General features: G+C 40.2%; 1 protein-coding gene across 8 annotated transcripts in view; it reads left to right on the top strand.

The window, feature by feature from the left end:
• The window catches only part of NF1 (neurofibromin 1), a 199382-nt gene that overhangs the window by 73436 nt on the left and 105957 nt on the right, over positions 1-19989 (top strand). For 5 of the 8 annotated variants that reach the window (XM_068910198.1, XM_068910203.1, XM_068910200.1 and 2 more), the window contains exon 3: positions 7821-7869. In XM_068910198.1, the coding sequence (XP_068766299.1) occupies positions 7821-7869 (49 nt within the window). Of the gene's footprint in view, positions 1-7820; positions 7870-11210; positions 11483-19989 lie in introns of those variants that run through there. The other 3 variants (XM_068910206.1, XM_068910204.1, XM_068910202.1) reach the window with 2 other exon arrangements.

The following is a 19989-nucleotide window of genomic DNA, read 5'->3' as shown; positions in this document are numbered from 1 at the left end:
CAAAGTAGCGAGTGCTCTTACACTGGCTTTTCTGAAAATTCCTTCCAATTCAAGAACCACTTCTTGATTTGCCATTTTGTTCCATCATATCACCCTATCATGACACAACATCTTTGCATTACTTTGTAAGATGTTGACTCCAAAAAGTAGTTTGCTGGTGTTGCCAGGTAATATGATAATATCAGGATAGGTCTTGATGCTGTAGTACCTCCTCTCATATAGCAGTAAATAGAAAATGGATAAAGTCACTTTTGATGCTATATTGTCCAAATTAGAAGTGATTAAACTGTAATTAGTGTTTATCTTCACTTATACTGCTAAGTTCCAAGCCTACATTCTTCTAGAGACAATTAAGCTGCTCTGTGAGGATCTGATGAAGAGACTAACAGGAAAGGTATTGAACTGGGAGTCAGGAGACCAACATTGTACTCATGGCTGTGTTACTGACCTGCAGTATGAGCAATGAATTAGTCATTTCAACTTTCAGTGCTTCTGTTTGCCCTTTCAACTTTTGCCTCTTTTATTTTATAAGATTGCAAGGGGACGGATTTCTTTTTAATCTGACCTAGCATAAAAGGATCCTGGTCTCAGTGCCCATAAGCTACTGCAATGCAAACAACACGTTGTACAGTAAAAAGGTATGTTTCGCAACTGTGTTGTACGTGTGATAAAGCTGCCACGTGGAAGCTGGGGAGACAGAAGCTTACTTATGCCCAATTTATGTCTGTGAATCTTCTCATCTTTAAACTGCAATTGGAATCTTTTCAATGCTAATGTGTTAAAGTCCTCTACTCCACAAAACAGCTCTTTCAGTACTCTTTTGGTCTATATTTGAAGCTTGTACTGGCATGATTATGTCAGGAAAGGATGTAAATCTTTCTTTTTTTTACTTAAATCCATACGCCTATGAAAGCGCTGATAAAGACAGAGCTATACTGCTGTAAAAGTGCACAGGACTGCGTAATATTTTTGCTTTCTAGAAGAGGAATGAATTTTTATACCAGTATAACTTTTCTGTACATGGGAGGAGAAGATGGATTGACCACTCTAATTCTGCCAGCTTAATGCAACAAAGTATTTTAAGAGTAAATCCATTACAGAATTGACCTGGGTGGGGGAAGCTCATGTGCTTCCTGGGTGTATCAGAAGAAGGGGTTGGAGACTTCATCGCCTTTCCTTTCTGACTGAGCAAGGAAATATTTTTTCCTTCTTGCTTTCTCTCTCCTTTCTTCTGGAGCTGGTTTTTCCTGTCAAACTACATACTCTGAAAAGAGCTTGGCATTTTTCCCTGCTCTTTGCAGCTCTGGAATGTTTTCTTCCTGTTTCTCAATCTCTGTTGTAATTACAAGCAAGGCAGAGGTGGCGTCTCTGTTTCATTGTTGCTTTTAAGTCACATGATGATATTTAGTAGGAAATTTGTGGACCTGAAGTACTCCAAGATTGCCCTCATAATACAAAAAAAAAAAAAAGAGCATATTTGCAAATTAGATTAATGAGTGCCCTGCTCCTTACAGGGTCAGGGTCAGGTCCAGATTTAGGGCAACAATAGCTACTGGTGGCCAGCAGTTTGATTCTCCAGTGTTCCCATTGTCCATGTGGCCAAATAATTAAAAAAAAACACACACATGCACACAAAACTGGACCTATGTTTGAATACCTAAGGGCATACCAGGAAAATGCATGTGTAAACAGTGTTCATTACAGCACTGTGGCTTTGAGGTCCTTCACAGTGCCAAGTGTGCTGCTGCTTTAAGAGTTAAGAATAATTAGAGGCCGAGTATTCTCAGGAGCAGGAAACAGCCCTCACCATGTCCAGTAGATCCTTTCTGCTATCTTTTTTCTTAGTGACTTTATCTATGAAAAAGAAAAGATGGTGGAAAGTGATCCCATAGGCCTCTACTTTGCTTCCTAGAGTCCACTAAAGTAGGTTTAAAGGACTTTACCAATAGACAGCAGATTGGCAGTTTATTATTATTTTAGATTGAGGTCTTGACATTATTCCCAATCAGGTTGCAAGTTGCCATTGATAAAAGCATTGCACAAGCAGTGACAAATACAGCAATGCCTTCAAAGACAGTAGCAAAAATAGAATCGCTGGTTGCTTAGCAAATATCTGTAAATTTAACAAATATCCATTTATCATCTACCGTCCAGGTAAAGGATCACCCTCAATTCTAATTAATTTCAGTTGAGTTAAAAGTTACCTTCCTATTTTTCCTCTTCCTAATGTTTCTCTTTATGGATTTTCAGATAGTAATATTGTTACTTCACTGTCCTAGAGGTAATCTACAGCAAGCTTCACTCTCAATTTTCAGCTCCATTTAACAGTACCTCTACAACACTGCATCTGAGGACTCTGTGCTGTTCAGCATTATTTGGAAGCCCAGCAAACTAGCGTATGTTGTATCCAGAGGGCAGTGCAATACATCATCAGTTCAAGCTGTTTGATGTGTATTTCAAATAAGCTCTTTTTTTTTTCTTTAATTTTAGAACAACTCATGCGGGTTAAGCAGCAGTAGAAATTAAATAGGGCAGCGTAGGCTAGTAGCATGACTCGTTGGAAGGAAATAGAGCAGCAGTTGGTAAAAATTGTTCAGTAACGGAGAGACTTTATATTCATAAACTCATACAAGCTAACCTCAGGCTTACAAAAAAATATTTAAGAAACAGGAAACAAAATCCCAGTCTTGAGATCTTCCCAGGTCTTAAAGACTTATCTTTCCACCAGACACTTTCTCCTGCTTCTCCCTACAGCCTCTGTTGTACACCTGATTGTTTAAGAAGATGGAGAAGGAAAAGAAGTCTCTCTTTGGTGAATGGGGTGATCCAGTGGCATTTTTACCTGCTGACTGTTTAAAGTAAACTAAAATAACACTACAAATAGATCAACTGTGAACTTATTCAGATCTTTGCTAAACCATTGACTCATATCTGTGGAAGAAAATATGTGTCTGATACCAATCATTTTGTCATTACTGAACTGAGCAGGAGTGTGATGTGAATACTATATGGTCAATAGAGCTTAGACCTTGGACGCTGTGTGAAGACAGATGTGCTTTAGTGATGTGCAGGTGTTACTGAATGCAAATTGTGGCTCTGAGACGATATGATTATAATCTCAACTCAGTGGATCTAAATGAGGAATAATTCCCCTGAAGTTAGTGGAAATTTTATATAGTATGAGGGGAAAAAAGTGTCAAGCCCAGTATTTTATTGGGTCCTTGAGCAAGTCAAGACTAATTTTAATTTCACAGTTCACCTGAGTAATGGGCATTTGTATGAGACCCCTTGAGCAGGTTTGTTTGGGTGGGAGTAGCCTTTGGCACAGCCTTACTTCATTTAGATCACCTGTATTCTACATGTATATGTACAGTCTGATCACAAGTACTGGAAAGCTTTATGAAGAAGAGTACTCAAGCCACTCTAATATGATGTTACTAAGAATCCTGCATTCTGATGTAAGGATGAGGCATTGCCCAGAAAGGGCATTGCTCCTAGTGCATGCAGTGTGCAGAGCACACACTGCAGAATACAGAAGAAGGTGAAGTCTGTAAGCAGGCTGAAAGGGGAACGTGTAGCATCCAGCTACACACTCTATTTGTGGGCAGAGGTTGAAATAGCCCTATTAACTCCCTATTACAGGAACTATGTTATCCAAGCGCTAGTCGTAGAACTGCTACCACTCCAAAGCTTTGGCTAGAGGCAGCTGTCCCAAGCTGCAGTAAGACACAAGTGATATGAGATACAAATATAGATTAAGAACATACATAAAAAATAATTAATACAGCACAACCAAGAGAAGGAGATAGCGTTTGTGCTATTTATAGGAGCATCCACTGTGAGGAGTTAATCTGCACCTTTGCAGTAGTACAGCTGGTCTCTTTAAAATAGTCTTGATTTGCTTTAAAGGAGAAAAATAATGCTTAATTGTTTCAATGTAATTAGGAAGTAAAGCATAATCACTTTGCCTGAAAGATAGAATCTAATGAGGACACCTTGCAGTGAAAGAGCACAGAGTGCTAATGAGTAGCCTGCAGCTCCTTCTGCCTTTTTGTCTCTGCTGGTCTGATCCAAATGATGTTCCAGACCTCCAGCTTTCTTTCTATGAATAAGAGTCCTGCCGCTTTCTATGAGATCATCCACAGAAGAAGCCAGAAAATATCAGTCAGTACTGAAGTCACAAGGTCTATTTGGTCTTCCTTTCCTGTAAAATCTCCCCTTGTTTTGACCCCAGTTGTATGATAAACAAGTAAGGAAATGGAATTTCAGGAAGAGGAAGAGATAACCTTGAATTATCCTTTGGGGCATTGTGATGGTCTAGGCAGACCTGATTAGTCCATCCAGAACAATTAAAATATTATTTTTTGATACTTAAGTAATATAACCTCTGCAAGTAACTGTAATATCGGGGAAAGGCATTGCTTGCTCGGGAAAGAAGTAGATACACAAAATGATCTCATTCCTGTGAAGTTTTTAGAACATAAGCATACACATTGGGAATCATTGTGATAAACAGTCTTTAATTGAAATTTGACAAACAGCTTGTGTTTTATCCCTCTAAAGCAAAATGGCAGGCCCTAAGTTAATATATCTATATCCATTTACAATTCATGGCATGAACATCAATTTCAGAAAATACTCTGCTGCATTAATTTCCTTTAGAATATTTGGGCTCTTACTACAATGTCTTGAGAATGTAGCACTTCTTCATATCAGACGAAAGTGTCACAGACTAAACTCCTGGTGTTTTGCCATCCAGATGAGATTTCTACTACGACAGGAATTATTTGCCTTCAAACTGCAGTATTTATAAACTGACTGTGTGAAATAATTTGCCACAGCTTTAATTATGCTAGCTAAATCTGTGCTGCCCCTGTGCTGAATAGACTTTCTGGGATAAAAAGTTCCAGTGTGAATATTTTGTGTAGACTCTCTTATCTTCTCTACAGCATAACTCATCATTCTGTGATTATCATAATTTAGTTAGTTTATTTGCTTGCTCTGTTCATATTTAAACAGATCCTAGTTCAGTCAGGGAGAAAGTAGGAGGCACGGAATGATATAGCAAATCCATGGTCTAATCTGTTAGAAAAAGTTTCTTCTTATTTTGAAATCCATCTAGCACATTTTGGATAAGGTGATAAGGTGAATAGCATAGAAAGGATACGAAAACCACAACTTATCAGACAAAAATAAAAAGAACTATTTTCCTTTCCTCTAGTTAAAGCAAACTTCAGGGATTTCAGCGGCCTCTAATGCCCTCTAATGGACAAACCTGTTGGAGCAGTCCTCATAAGATTATAATACCTTATGCAAAAAGGGTGAAAGAATCAAGTGTCAAAATGAAGAAGGAGCTGTAGCATTGCCAAACAGGCTGTACAGCTTTCACTGGGAGCCTGCCAACTCTTAGATTAAAATCCATGTTTAAGGGGCTTGTAGCTTAGAGATATTAAATCACCTCTTTTCAAAACTTGGCAGATCTGTTCCTTCCTCCCTTCCTTCCTCATTTAATTTAAGTTTGTTTGTTTTGCTTCACCTAAGAACAGTATGAAAATATTTATGCCGCTGGTCACGGATTTGGCACATCTCCTCCAGTGCCATACTCCATTTGTCAGGAGTTCACACCAAACGTATGCCTTACAGAATAATGCTTTTGAAAGTGATGGTAGGTTTCTGGACCAAAACAGAGAAATAGAAATCAAAAAGTATCACTTAGCATCTTTGAGCTTTTGTTGGAATGTTTGACAAGTGCTGGTCGAAAACAGAAAGTGAGATGGGAGGAATTAAGAGGAGAAATAGAAGTATGGAACAAAGACTGCAGTGAGTAGGGTCAAAAGAAGAGGAGAGGTTAATAAGTAAATAATTTAAGTTGAAAATACAAAGTAGAAAAAAAGGAAAAGATAAAGATAAAAGCTAAGGCAGCTTTCAGTCATGCCATTTGGAATTGTAGTAACTCTTCAGAGGCCCATGCCACTTTCCCTTCAGTACTAAAATTACCTTGCTGCTCTTTGTACTCCTCTGTCCCTCCTTGTGTGGGGATTCTTTTTCTGGGATAATAAGTCATTTTTTTAGGACAGTGGATCTTAAAGCAGTTTGTTCTAAGCCTAGTAAGAAGAGGAAACAATTAAAAGGAAGCAGAGAGCATAGGGAAAGATAAATCTTGACCAAATAGTGATCGGAATTTTCCAAAAAGTTTAGGGGAAACACTATGAAATTTTCCGACATCACCTTTCAATCTCTAAAGCTTCCCCTGCCTAAAATCAGAGAAGACCATAGAAAATTATGATTTCTTTTAAGGAACAGATTTGCTTGGGGGGGGGGGTGGGGAGACAGAAACAGGAAGAAACGCAGTTTGTTTTTAGTAAATTTTGAGGGGAAGAAATATCCTATCTTTTTCTTACTGAAGTCAAGGGTTCCCAAGATGCTTTTCTCTCAGCTAATCTTATCGCCCTTGATTTCTTTCTGGCTTTTTGAGACATGTTTTTCATATGCGTATCAGTAAGCTGAAGCCCTTTCCTGCCCCCAAAATGAATGATTATTGTTTAGATTTTGGCAGAATGTAGAGATTCCTATGAAGATTGTGGCTTTACTGCTGTAGGAGGATGTTATTCTTGCTTGATTGCTATGGGATACGTAGAGGTCAAATATATAAACAGTTCAAAGAGGGATTTGACAAATCTGTGAAAGAAGAGCCCAGCAAAATTGGCTCTGCCTCCGGCAATCCCTGAATGACTGTCTGCTGGGAATTTGGAAAGGTATGTCGGGGAAGGATTGCTCAACTTGTACTTTTGTTTGATGTACACACACTATGTAAGCATAGCTACAAGCTTGGTGGGGAAAATGGATAATTGGTCTGATGTGATTAGCTGTTCTATGTTCTTACCTAGAGTATCTCTGAAAGATGATTCGCATTTTAAATTCCTGAAAATTCTTATAACTCCTGAATACTGATAGCTGTCACTTGGGACACAGGATCAGTTACAAAGATGCTGTACGAACAGTTACGGAAATGGAAGTGGAAATGGCAGGGTGGCCACCTGAAACTTTTGTGGCTTTTTGATTTGACATGGCAAATTAATGGAGAAAAGTCTGTCAGCTGATGTTAAAAAAAAGAAACAAGAAAAAATCAGTTTAAATGTAAAGCTTGATCCAAACTTTTGTAAAATGTCTGAGCTAGCTCCTGCTACCTCTGCCCAGGCTCAGGCTATGGACAGCAGGGTGTATGAACAGCTCTGGCAGTTCTCAAAGGCAATCTCATCTGCAGTTGTTTATCCATATTGCTCTACTGGAGGAGAAATCAAGTGTAGACCCTGTAATCAGCAAGCTGAGCCAAGTTTAAGCCGCTAAGGAAGGTGAGGATGAGCTAAAGGTGGCTGATTTTGCCTGCGTGTGGATTAGGGAGCGTTCATGCCATCCCTCCCAGTGGCAGGTGTTGGTTAAGGGTGAGCAGTGAAATGATCCCAACTTCAGCTGACAGAGCTGGAAGGGAACATACAGCTATTGCTTGAGTAATGCCTCACTTCGTAAAGTTTTGCACTGGTTTCAAGGGTGATGTTTCAAACAGTAAGGGAGTCCCCTCCCAGACAGAGCAGGGCTGGCCGCAGTGTTATCATTTCCAGCTGTTTGTCACTGCCCCTCTGCCAAGTGCTACTGCTCCTACTTCTCTGCCAGCAGCAGGGACTGCTGAGGAGTCACTGAGTATGAGCACAGATGAGCTCAAGCCCTTGCAGGGTGTTTTATCATAAGTTAATAAACAATTCTAGATAATATCTTTGCTCCACTGAATCCAACAGATGTTTTGTGTTCGTTTTTTCTCTTAGACTCTTCATGACAAGTCCATTTCTGTCAGTCCAGAGAGTTCCTGGGCATGTAAGTACAGCGAACCCGTCTCTGCTTTGTGATCTCAGGAAACTTGGTATTGGCTGTTTTCAGATACCCGGCATACCTATACATGGAATAAAAGTCAGCAGGAGCTGGGAATCTCTGAGAACAGACCTCTAACCTTATCCTATTTTCCAGAGTTTGAAGTAACCATTTACCTATTCAACAGGAATGTTGGCAAGAAGAATGAATGTTTATAAAATGGATACAGTGATACACACTGCTCTTCTGTTGTTGTTGTTATTGGCAGAGACTTTCTCTGTGCTCAGACATATAAAATATGATTAGAAAAGTTCCACTGACCAGCTTGATTCTCCATCCAAGACAGTTAAGATTTCAGTAATTAAGCAAATATACATACCATGTAGGTGTGTTGTGGATATAAATATATATAAAACCAACACATTAGAAGTCTTCTCCAGAATGTAACGCAACATTTATTTTTAAAATCTTTGTGAAACATATTCTTGCTGACCATTATAATGCACTCTAATGCAAAGGAATCAATAGCCTTTACACCACAGCTAGTTTATTGTACACAGTAAATGAATAATACAAAATGCAGTGCACTTAACAGCCCAATATTAGACTTCATAGTTTGTAAAAATCAGAATGCTTTTTGCATTTCCTGAAAGATAGTACCACAAGGTGTAGAGACAGAAAACTGCTGCTTATTTTTCAGCCTATTAATTGTTTTTTCTTAAATAAAATATTTGCAATTGATTTTCATCTTTGTATAAAACATTTGCCTCTTGAAATATTAGACACAAAGTAAGTTTCTGAATTCATTACTAGTATGCAAAGTAATTGTTCATATTGTAACTCTAAATTACAGGAATTTCAGTGTTCATTATTTACAGGTAAAGTTACCTCAAGAACACATATGATATTGCTACTAAGATAATTAGTATGTCTTATGATATTTGCAACAATCTCTAAGTTAAATCAAGGCCCCTACTGGGCAGAGTAATAGTCCCATACCCATACTGGTGTAAACAGTAGGCAGACAAGGTTAGAAAAAGGTAGGATTGGATGACTCTTGTAACTGCACATTTTACCACAGTGCCTTACTTTAGGCTCAGCTGTGTTTTTATTACACACTAACCTGTTTTTCCTGGTGTTATTACTCTTAAGTTATTTACATCACAGACACAGGAATGTTTAAGAAATATGTTTACACAAATTGAATACCTAATTTTACACAGCCTGCTTTAGTATTTTTCAAATGTTTTGAGTTTTTCTTCCATAATGTCTAAAAGGAAAATGAGACCTGTCCTTACTTCAGCAGCTGAATTGTCCATATTCCATTCTTTTTAGTCAACCTAATGTGCAGTATCAGATAGCTTTTATTTTCAGTGCTTTAGAGTAAACACAGTGTTTTTCCAGATTGAGATGCTGGAAACGAAAGCAGGACTGGTTCAGCTGGTTTCAGATCTGGTTTATTTTACTTTAAATGTTGAATCCAATCATACATATGAAAAAAATGCACAAATTAAATCAAAGGAGAGAATCTTACAATGTAATGTTATCTGTGTCATGCAGATTAAGACAACTCTCTGCTTAATTGATAGAACTTTTTAGTTCAGTCTACTAATTCAAATTCATGTTTCAGAAATCTGTGGAGGGTAGTACATGTTGCACGTTTGACTGAAGAAGTGGGATTAGACAGAAATTGAGACTACCTTGTCATACAGTACGCTATTTTGACAGGCATAGCTTTATTTTTATGATACGTCAGAATATATTACCTGCACCTTAGTGAAAGGCCTGATTAAATTCCATCTATTGTGATCGGGATTTGGCAACATCAAACTCCTAAGTTTAAACTTTGAAAGAGAAGTAATGCATACTACTTCAGAGCGATTCTGGCTTGGATGAGAAGTGAACTAGACTCCTTCCCCGTTTCCTTTTCTCCTGTGAGACTTACAGATTTGCGGATTACAGCAGGATGGATTAGAAAGTTTGCTATATTCACATTTGAAATGTTATCTTTAAAAAGATGCTTTATGATAGTCCATCTAGTCACTGCATTAATTATGCTTCAGACAAACATACAAAACTAGTTTCTGGACGTGGACTGAGGAAATCCGGACCTGGAGGTAAAACATAAAGAAAGAAAGTCCGTTTTGTTCTCCAGTTCTTCACTATGCGTTTTAAAACTTACATTCAAGGGATCCTAGATCAATTTCAGCTTTATTTACAAGATTTTAAATTGACTCTAGCATGAAAAGTCATTATTTTGTGCTGCTGTCTACACAGAAGGAAAACAAATTAACATTCCTAAGAAGGAAACTGGAAGTGGATGTTTGTTTGTCTTGTTATCCACATATCCTACTTTTCTGAGTCACAAAGAGTAAGCAATAGGCTGGGTACTGTGTAACCGGTTTGGAAAGCGTTTGTGTGCGCTGCATTGTGTATTTTTAGTGACTGCTAGAGTTCTGTAGTGAAGTCCTCCGATGTAACAAAGGCTGCTAAACCCAAATAAGCTAATTTATTAAAGGATAACCTTTTTTATTACTTTAAAAGATTAACAGCTATACGTTTCAGTCTGTATATAACATCCAAATTGTAGGTAATCTCTGTCAAGCACAGTGGCTTTGAAATGGCACTGTTTTAAATAAAGTAGGTAAACATCTGGCAACCGTCATGTCTTTTTGCCAAGAGAAGGTGAAAATCATCCGGTAAAATCCTGTTGAAGCTTGGGACTGAAAGCATCCCTCAAGTTTTCAGAGGTGAAAGATTCCTTCATAATCTGTGGTCCAAGGGCAGACATTTCCTTTACTGTAATTTACTGGGTAATTAATTTCAAAGGAAAGTTTTACAGCATCCTTGTATTTTGAAGAGAAGTTTACAAAAACTTCTTGTTTTGTTTTTTACCTCACTAGGGCTTTTTGCCTCTCCCCCCTGGCTTTGCAGGTAAGCAGCAGTAAACATTTACGCATGGTAGGGCTGAGGGGCAGACTGTCGCTCGCCGGTTTGCCTGTGCGCAGCCCCAGATGCCCCCCTGTGTTCCCGCAAGGAAACGAACCGCCCAGACAGGCCCTTTACGCGATTATCCCCGGGCGGGGAGCTGCGTGCAGCACCGCGTCCTCTCTGCTGCAAGGCCGGGGCCTCCCCCGGCCGGCAGAGCGGCGGCACAGGCCCCCCAGGGCCGCCCGCCGCCACCGCCGCGCGCGCTCCCGCGAGGCCCCGCCAGCGCGCTCCGCGGCGCAGGCGCAGTCGCGGCGCCGGCGGGGGGGGGGGGCGCGCAGGCGCAGTGGCGTCGCGGCGGCCGCGCAGGCGCCGCCCGCCGCCGCCGCCTCTGTCTGGGCGCTCCCCCTGCCGCGGGCGGCCGCGGCGCTGCTGCTCGGACGGGTGGGGGCGGCCTGGGCGCCCGCTTCCGGTGTGGTGTCATGGCGGCGCCTGGGCGCTGATGGCCGCGGGCAGCTGAGGCCGCGGAGCTGGGCAGCGATACGGAGACCGGCCGGCCTCGCCGCGCTCCTCGCCTGCCGCCCTCGCCGCGGGGACCCGCCCCCCTGCCCGGCCGGGCGGGCGGGGGGACATGGCGGCCCACAAGCCGGTGGAGTGGGTGCAGGCCGTGGTGAACCGCTTCGACGAGCAGGTAGCGGGGGCGGCTGTGAGGAGGCGGGCGGCGGCGCCGGCAGCGGCGGGGGAGGGGGAGGCCGGCGCCCCCCCCTCCCTTCCCACCCCCCCCTCCCGCCCCACCACAGGCGCGGGCTGGGGCGAGCCGCTCCCCGCGGGGCCTGCGCCGCCGGGGCCGGAGGCGAGGGCTGGGGACGCCTCCTGCCGCCCTGCGCCCCGGCGGCGGCCGTGCCGGGCAGCGAGGGCAGCCGCGCCCCCTCCCGCCGCCGCTGGGTGGGGCCGGGCGCTGCTCGCCGCTCGCCTCCCTTCGCGCCGACCTGATGCTCCCGCCGGGGTCGGGGTGGGGTGAGGGGGGGGGGCGCGGCGGCGGCCCCTTCCGCGCCAGAGCGCTCCGAGCGCGGTGGCTTTTCGCTCCCCGCCTCGCAGCGGGGCTCAGACGGCTCGTTCCCCTTCCCGAAGGGGGTCTGCTTCTCCTCGTCGCTCCTAGGAAATTCGCCGCGTCGCTTTCCGCCCTGCTGCTCATCCGAAGAGAGGGGCGGGGGGGGGGGGCTACAGCTCGGGAGTCGGTGGGAGGGGGGCTGCGCCAGGCTGGGGCAGGCCCTGCCGCCGGGTTGCCCGCCGCGGAGCCGGCTGTCCGCCGGGAGCTGCGCCGAGCGCCGGCCCGTACGGCCTGAGGGAGGCTCTGGGTTCCTGGAGTGCTAGCAGTTTAATTCTGCGAATAAAAGTCAGTGCTTATGGTTTGGAGAAGGGTTTTCACTGAGGGTTTTCTGAACGGAAAGAAGGGAGGCTTCTGGGCCTTGGTCTTTGCGTTTGTCTGATCCACATGCGGGAGCTGCTCGTTGGCATGAGGTGACATGACTTTCCCAGTGGGGCTAAGCTCAGCGCTTAGACTGTGCGCTCTGACTTCCAAGAGGCTTCCCTGATGTGTAAGCGAGGGCTCGGTTTAGGTTGAGTGATCTGTTTCTGTGTTGTCAGTCTCATTTCGCTGTGCTCTGAGTAGATCCTTTGTGGCACAGGAGACACGGCTCTGTGAGACCTTGCTCAGTGTAATCACTATCAAAAATATTAAGCTGGTTATACAGACAGGCTTTTGTTCACCTGACGTGATCGTGTCCCCCTTAGTGACGTTTGATTTTTAACAGCCCGCAGAAAGGTTGTAGCCTGGTTGAATAAAAATAAGCTGATCTGTTTTGCATTCATTTTAACTCTGCTGTAAATACTGTTTATTTAAAAAAGGTAAATGCAAAACTTTCTCCTTTTTACATTAAAAGTGATGAAGATTTTTCCAATACATGTTAGGCATGATATTTGCATAGTTAACTTCTTCCCCTCTCTCTTCCCTTATCTTGAGTCGTAGATCGTTTTTTCCATAAGCTTAAAAGGCATGGTAGTGATCATGCTCCCAGTAATGCAAGAAAATGTTTCTTTGTGTACTGGTGTTAAACGGCTCTAGGCTTTGTCGTTTGCTTTGTTATGTGTATTGTAGAATTGGGCTTGCCAACATCTGTTAGGAGTTAAGAACTTGAGCTTTTTAAACAGAAGTATTTTCCTATACACTTCATGGAATAATTACAGATAGGTATAGAGGAGATCGCCTTTTCTGTTTTGATAGAACACTGGCTGTTCTGATTTTTGCTAAACATTGGAGTTGCAGGCAAAATACATATCAAATACAGTATTGACTATTGAACTCAGTGTAGTTTGCATGATAGGTGCTATTTACAATATTTTAGTCCATTTATTAAACGTTTGTATTTAACCAGTGGAAAGTAGTTTTCTTTATGTTGTATCGTCTGGTGGATGAAACATGCAAGGATGAGCTACTGATCTCTACTTTTTTGTAAAAAGTTTTTACTTTCATTTATTAATTTCAGCTTCAGGTTCTCAGATTTGTTTGCTTTTGATGCATTGTTTCCTCTGCCTTGCCTAGTCTGACAGTGATCTTCAGGGTGGAAAGGTGACTGTTCTTAACTGAATTCCCAAAGGCCAGGTTATTGTGACACTCTTATGCTGCTACTTAGTGTGTTATCTATCAATGATGGTGCTTATTTGTTTCCTGTAACTCCTTAATTTTATTTTGTAATGTCTTTTATGTTATTATTGGGTGGTCACGTGGCTATTTGATAGGTTATCTACTTCTTATATTTTAGATGTTCACTTCAAAATCGAGTTGATACTTCATACAAATATACTCAATATACTGCACGTTATTATAGTGGTGATAATGCATTTTTGTGGTTGTGCATAGTGTGCCTGCCCTTCTAAATGCAGGACCTTTTGTTTCAGCACTGAGGGATCTAGACTGCTGCTACATATTATATCATGTCTATATTTGAATAAAGAAGGAGAGCTCATGTTTGTTTTGGGTTGGGTTTTTCTGCGGGGGAGAGGACATAGACATTTTGAAGTTTTCTTCCTTTAGAAAGGAAGAAAATGTAACCATCTTTCACTGAAATTTATAGATGTAGACAGGCTTTCCATTCATTTGCTAAGTGCTTGAATTCATTTTAAGACAGATGAAACAACAAACTGGGAGGATGCTAATCTGTATTGAAAACAACAAAATTCAGTGCAAACCAGTCTGTTCTTGTCTACTCTTGTTTATTGTTATAAATGCTGCTTTAACTGAAATTTTTTGCTTTTGTATGTATGATTCTCTGGGCTTAAAATGACTGGCAAGCACAGTTTCATAAATTAACCAATGGCTGGCTTACTGAATAAATTTTTCAAATATAGTGCCAGTCTTGCTCAGCTGCACTCACTTCTGAGACTTCAGCTACTGCAGTGCACTCTTCTCTGAGCTACCCTTGAAGACTGCTTGAAGGTTTCAGCTGATGCAGAAGGAAGCTATTGACCATACATGTGAGACTAGATCACACTTCTTATATAGCACATGCAAAATCTCTTTACTGATTTTCTGTGTAGTGCTAATTATGATAATTTTTGAAACTTTTAATGATCTAAATATAATTGTGTTGTAGTAGCTGTTTTAGCAAAATTCTGAGTATCAGCCAGAGTGCTTTCCTATTCAGCATCATCTCTTACTCCCTTTGTAATTAGCTTATGTTGGGGAGTTGTTAAAGGCTTAGTTTGGTAAGCTGTGCCTTCTAGCTAAGCCTCTATTACTTTGTTGAACGTTTAATTATTTTGAATTAGCTGAATTTTTACTTTGGTTGAAATTTTTTCTGGTTGTTTAGGTGGATTTGAGTTTGGTCGCTAAGGCCCGAGGTAGCTCTTAAGATATCTGCAGTTTTAGGTTTATATGATCTATTGTTCAAAATTTTCTAGTTTTAAATACCTTCATTGGCTAAAACATGCCCATCTCTTAAATAATCTGCAGTGGTTAAGCAGAATATTCAGATATAATCAGATCTCTGTAAAATAACTGTGGTTTTTTTTCCTGTGGAAATGTTCCCTTATTTTATGTATTTTATTTTTATGGGATTTTTAAACATAAGTGCTACAGCTGAAATCATGAGAAGGCTGGTACAGTAGTGAAATAGTTCTTCTAAGCATACTCACAGAAGCCTTACTACATAAACCATTTAAATCTAGACCGTAGTAAAGACTATCAGATACAATAAAAGGTATTAATCCTGTATAAACTTGTGGTGGCTTAAGTGATTATGATATGCTTTAAAGAAAGAAGCCCTTTATTATGTGAATTATGGTTTAGACTCCCCATTTATAGTTTATGAGATATGATTGCTTTCAGTTAAGAAAGCTTTTGTAAAAATTGAAAGCCACAAGGAACGTTCCATTCTTAATTTCATAAAAAGGCATTAAATTAAAGCAAATATTCCCTCCTCCTCTTCCTTCCCTCTGCAGCATTTGAAATCTATACAGAATCAGAGACCTGAAAAAGCACTGACTGCAAATGCTAGCTTTGTATTTTTCATTGCTGTTTTTCATCTCAGCTTGTTTAAAAAAACAGTAGTAGGAATAAGTACATATTTTAAAGTAGTTTGTGAGCTCTGATGACTGTGCTCCTCTAATGGAATGGAATCTTTTGCTGTAAAGGTAAGGCTAATCTGTGCAGAATAAAAAACTCTTTTTCACAGCTAATCTCGGTCTGAAATGGATTTCCACAGGAGCCAGGAACCAAAACAGACTGTAACACTACTCTAAACACAAAGTATGCTATTTCATTTTTCTCTATCATAAGCCTGAAGCAGCTTAGGTCCTATTTTTTCTAAAATAACGTACATGCTAATATATTTCAGCTCAAAATGCTGTACTGCACACAGATAGGTATCCTAAAGAACAGGTAAAAGAATGGTCCACATGCAACGAGTGTTGCCCGAGTTCATTAGTGAGCTGCTGGAAAGCATTGAAACGCTATGATGATCCTTCCTTACTGAACACAACAGTCTGTATTAACAGTACAGGTAAATATTAGTTTGTTCGCAGTACAAATTTTTAGTTAACTTTTTAAAAATGCTTTTTTTAGAGCAACATATGAAAAATATTTTCAGAGTTCAGAGTTCTTTGAAAGGCTTAATTGTGAGGTTCTTTCACTAAATAATATCTTTTCCAAAGGTGGTGCAGTGCATGTTTATAGTTGGGGGAAAGATGCCTGTTGGTTTTGGAGATACGTAACTGGTTTTGGAGATACGTAACTGGTTCTGACAATACAGATGCTGAGGAAGGAATGGTGCTGTGTAAACTTTCTATCTCTCTCCAGTACATCTCTGCATTACTGTCTACTTGGGGAGTTCCAAAAAATGATTTGAAAGGGAAAAGTTAGGTATGTGTCTATGCTGTTAAGGATAGCATTAGAGTATTTTATTTATTTATTTTTTCTTCTAGATGTTATATTTGTTACTTCTGAATTTGAATAAAATGTACAAGCCCCAGGTGCTTTCAGACATCTCAAACTACTTACTAAAGATGATGAGCCAGTGACAGACAAGCTGAGAATTTCCTTCCCTGAGGTGAATCACCTGGAATAGCCTGTCACCTTCCCCTTGCCAAAGTTGATTTAAATCTCGTGTCCCTTCATGAGGTGGAGGTGGTAGAGGCAGTGAGAGGGCTCTGTGGTCTTTGCCAGGGCTTTGAAGTTGAATCTTGAACATGCTGAATTGTAGTGTACCTGTATGCAGTTGGACAGTGATTGTTTTCTCTATTAACAGATTTGTCAGAGTAGTGATTTAAATGACTGTAGTTGTGAACCTGCAGCAGGCCATGTGGATCTGTGAAATTTTGAATTCCTAAAGTTCTGCAAAGTTGTCTTGCACAGAAAAGTTGAAATTGTGACTTTTGTTTGAAGTACTTTACACTTGTACAACGTGTACTTTACAACCTCTGAAAATAAGGATTTTAAAGACAATCTTTTGTGAAAGAGAGATGATTAAACTTTGTGTTTATCAGTTACAAAGACAAATCCATGGCTTAATGACAACCTTTCTCAATGGACTGAGTGAAGTATCCTAGAAATATTCAGGGCTATTACTGTTGTTAATTTCAAATCAGTGTCTGTGTAAGTTTAGCAAAAGATTATGCCGTTTTGCATCACACTAGAGGATACCTGAAAAAATGCTAGTACTTCCCCAACACACGTGGAAAAGATGCCAACTATTCCTTCATAAGTGACATTTATGATTGGTGAAGGATACTTTAACTGCTTTTTTAATAAAGGCACATCAGTCTGTAAAGTGAGGCCACACCTAAAGATACTGCAGTCTTGCATGCTGTCAGATACCACGCTGCTTCTCACTTTTTAAACAGCTATGGAATTCTACAGTAACGCTTAATCTAAAGTTCTAAAGCCAGTTTTTATAATCTTACTATAATAGTCTTGTTAAGTATGTATGTTAAATCTTTTTTCTTTTTCTTCTGAAATAAACAAGTACTTTGTTGCTTTTTTTCCAATTTAAATTGGCAAAGTTATTGCCACACAGCTCTGAAAAGACTGAAACACGTTTCTGTGCAGAAACAGAGAGGTAAGAGTGATTAGGCATGGGAAGGCTTTGGGAAAGCAGCATTGGGGTTTTCTCTCTCCAGCAGTACTGCAGACTTTGCGGATACCATTGGAGACACAAAATGATGGCTAGATGATTTGAAGCTATCAGGCACCATTGTAGAATGGTTAATAATTTATGCCATATTAATGCATAGAGGCTTCAGTGAGTTAGCATATGCTAGACTGTGGGGATGTTGAAAAAGCTTTTGAAAAACTGTTTCAGGAATATTTTTAAGATGCTAGCAGTTGACCGTGTGCTTTGATTCTGCTGTTTGTCTATGAGTTGACCTGACTGCAGTTTTTTCTTAAAAAATACTTTTCTGAAGCTTTTAATTCACGTTTATCAAAGACTGAAGAGTGTCATATTACTTCAGCACCCTATTAGAGGAATTTATATCTTTTGGATAGTTATTTTTGTTTAACGGTGACTGACTTAGCTGGACTGGTTTTAACAATCTTGTTTTCCTGAGGGTAGGTGGTTCAGATCTCTAATATTTCTAAGGCTTATCGGTTATCACATGCTTTTTGGAAATGAAGATACTCTAATGATATGGTAGAATCCGGCTGTTCCTTTTCTCCCACTAATAATAATTGGTTACCTCTTTGCATTTAATATTCCTTGTGAGAATCATTGGCTTTCAGGACAAGTATCAATAGCAGATTTGGGAGAAATTACAAATAGATCAACAGTGCTTCCTAAATTGAAGTCAGAAATGCATTTCTGGAAACAAAGGTGATGTAACTTCTCTATGTGGTCAAATGATGTGTTTTAACAATTAGGAAGCTTGCATGGATACAAATGTAAGCTGATGGATTCAAAGGTTCTTCATTTTAACAGTTTTGTTTTTCTAGTTATTTTAGCAGAATGCACAAGGTGTCTTGTATTTTGTATTGAGGATACGCTAGGCCTTGTACTGTATTATTGCAACTGTCTGACTCAGCTGCTTAGTGGCGTTTCCTTGTCCCTTGCAGAAAGGTTCTTTTTCAATTGATCTTAAAAGATTCAAAACTTGAAAGTTTGAATGGAAAGATTCCAGGTTTCGTCTACATTTTCTCCTTGCCTGCTGAATAAGATAAAACAAAGTATAGACCAAAATGCCATTGTTTCCTGTCCTCTCTAGCTTGTCTGACACCTTAACCTGATTTAATCAAACTGGATTAAAGACACTGTATCACTGGATGATATGTGGATTATAGCTGCGTCTGTGTAGTTATAGGTATAAGGATGTTGACCATAACTTCCTAGTTCAGTAGTGAAAATAGTTGAACTGTGTGGTAGAGACTATCCCTTTGCTAAAGTCAGATGAGTTCAAAATGATGCCTGTGTTCATAGCTTGAAGCTCCAGGCTTATTTAAACTTTGAGCTTTAGTTTCTTTTTATAATTTAAAGCAATATGGGAAACCTATTGAGTCGGTCTTTTTTTTCTAAAATGAAATTGACAGTAATGAACATAAAGGGTTTTTTTTTTTTTGAAGTGTTTAGATTGGTAGATATCTGTGTAAAAGTTAAATTGTCTTTTAGTCACTCAGCACTGGCACTGCATTTGGTTAGGGTACATAAAATGCTTCATCGTGTCAGAGTACACAAAGGAAATAGCTGAGAAATATAAAAGAAAATTCAATGTTAATAATTACTTTTTATACAGCTTCCTACTTTAAATGGTAGTATAAAAAGCAGTTTTATTTCTAGGTGACCTTGTTGCAGTGGCTGTTGTGGCAGGAAGCTCCAAAAAAATATGTAAAATGATGTTCCTATAGCATGGAAGCATGCAGAACTAGATCTATGGCACAATTTCTTTGAGAGGCACTTGTGAAGTAATTTGTCACGCAGTGCTATTGAGCTTTTCTGCCGCTGTCAGCATGGAGACTTGAAAATTCAAATAAAAAGTACTAGTAATACTGAAATTTTTAATTAAATGTTTCTATCTTCCACTGACTAATGACTTCTGAAAATGTATTGTAAAAATAACATCTAAGAATGAAAATAAAGCCTGAGTCATAAATGCTATTTGTTCTGCTTTTTCCAGTTTTAAAATGGGCACACTGAAATACATCAAACTGTTTTAAAGCATTGCAATCTGAAAACTTGCAAGTCAATTACCAAATGAAGTGAAAATTACCTTAATTACCCTTTGGAACTTGTTGCTGTAGAATGTTGTGCAGGCCAAAAGCATTAGCCGTTCTTCTGAAGGGTAGATCTGGTGATGTCTTTTAATGTGGTTCTCTGGATGCCACACTTAGTGCAGGAAATCCGTGAGCCACTGTCTGAATTGAAAGAAAGGATTGCTTGTTGTTCTCTAGAACCATTTGCTGCTGTCCACTGTTGGAGACAAGGTAATGTACTAAATGGGTCCTCAGTATAATCTAGTGTGGCAGTTTAGTCATTTTTGACTTAAGAGTTAACCATCCTCTGAGGAGAAAAATAGCAAATTTCCAGTGTGAGCACAACCTTTGGTACCCTAAAGAACAGATATTTAAAACCCAACCCAAACCACAATTTTTATGGAGAGGAAATTACCTTTGGGCATAAAAGCTGGATAGCACAAAGAGGTCCATTTCCCTAC

The sequence above is a fragment of the Struthio camelus genome, chromosome 16 (genome assembly GCF_040807025.1).
Source record: "Struthio camelus isolate bStrCam1 chromosome 16, bStrCam1.hap1, whole genome shotgun sequence".
Taxonomy (NCBI): domain Eukaryota; kingdom Metazoa; phylum Chordata; class Aves; order Struthioniformes; family Struthionidae; genus Struthio; species Struthio camelus.
The sequence above is the reverse complement of the archived record's forward strand: the minus strand, read 5'-3'. Positions and strand labels throughout refer to the sequence as shown.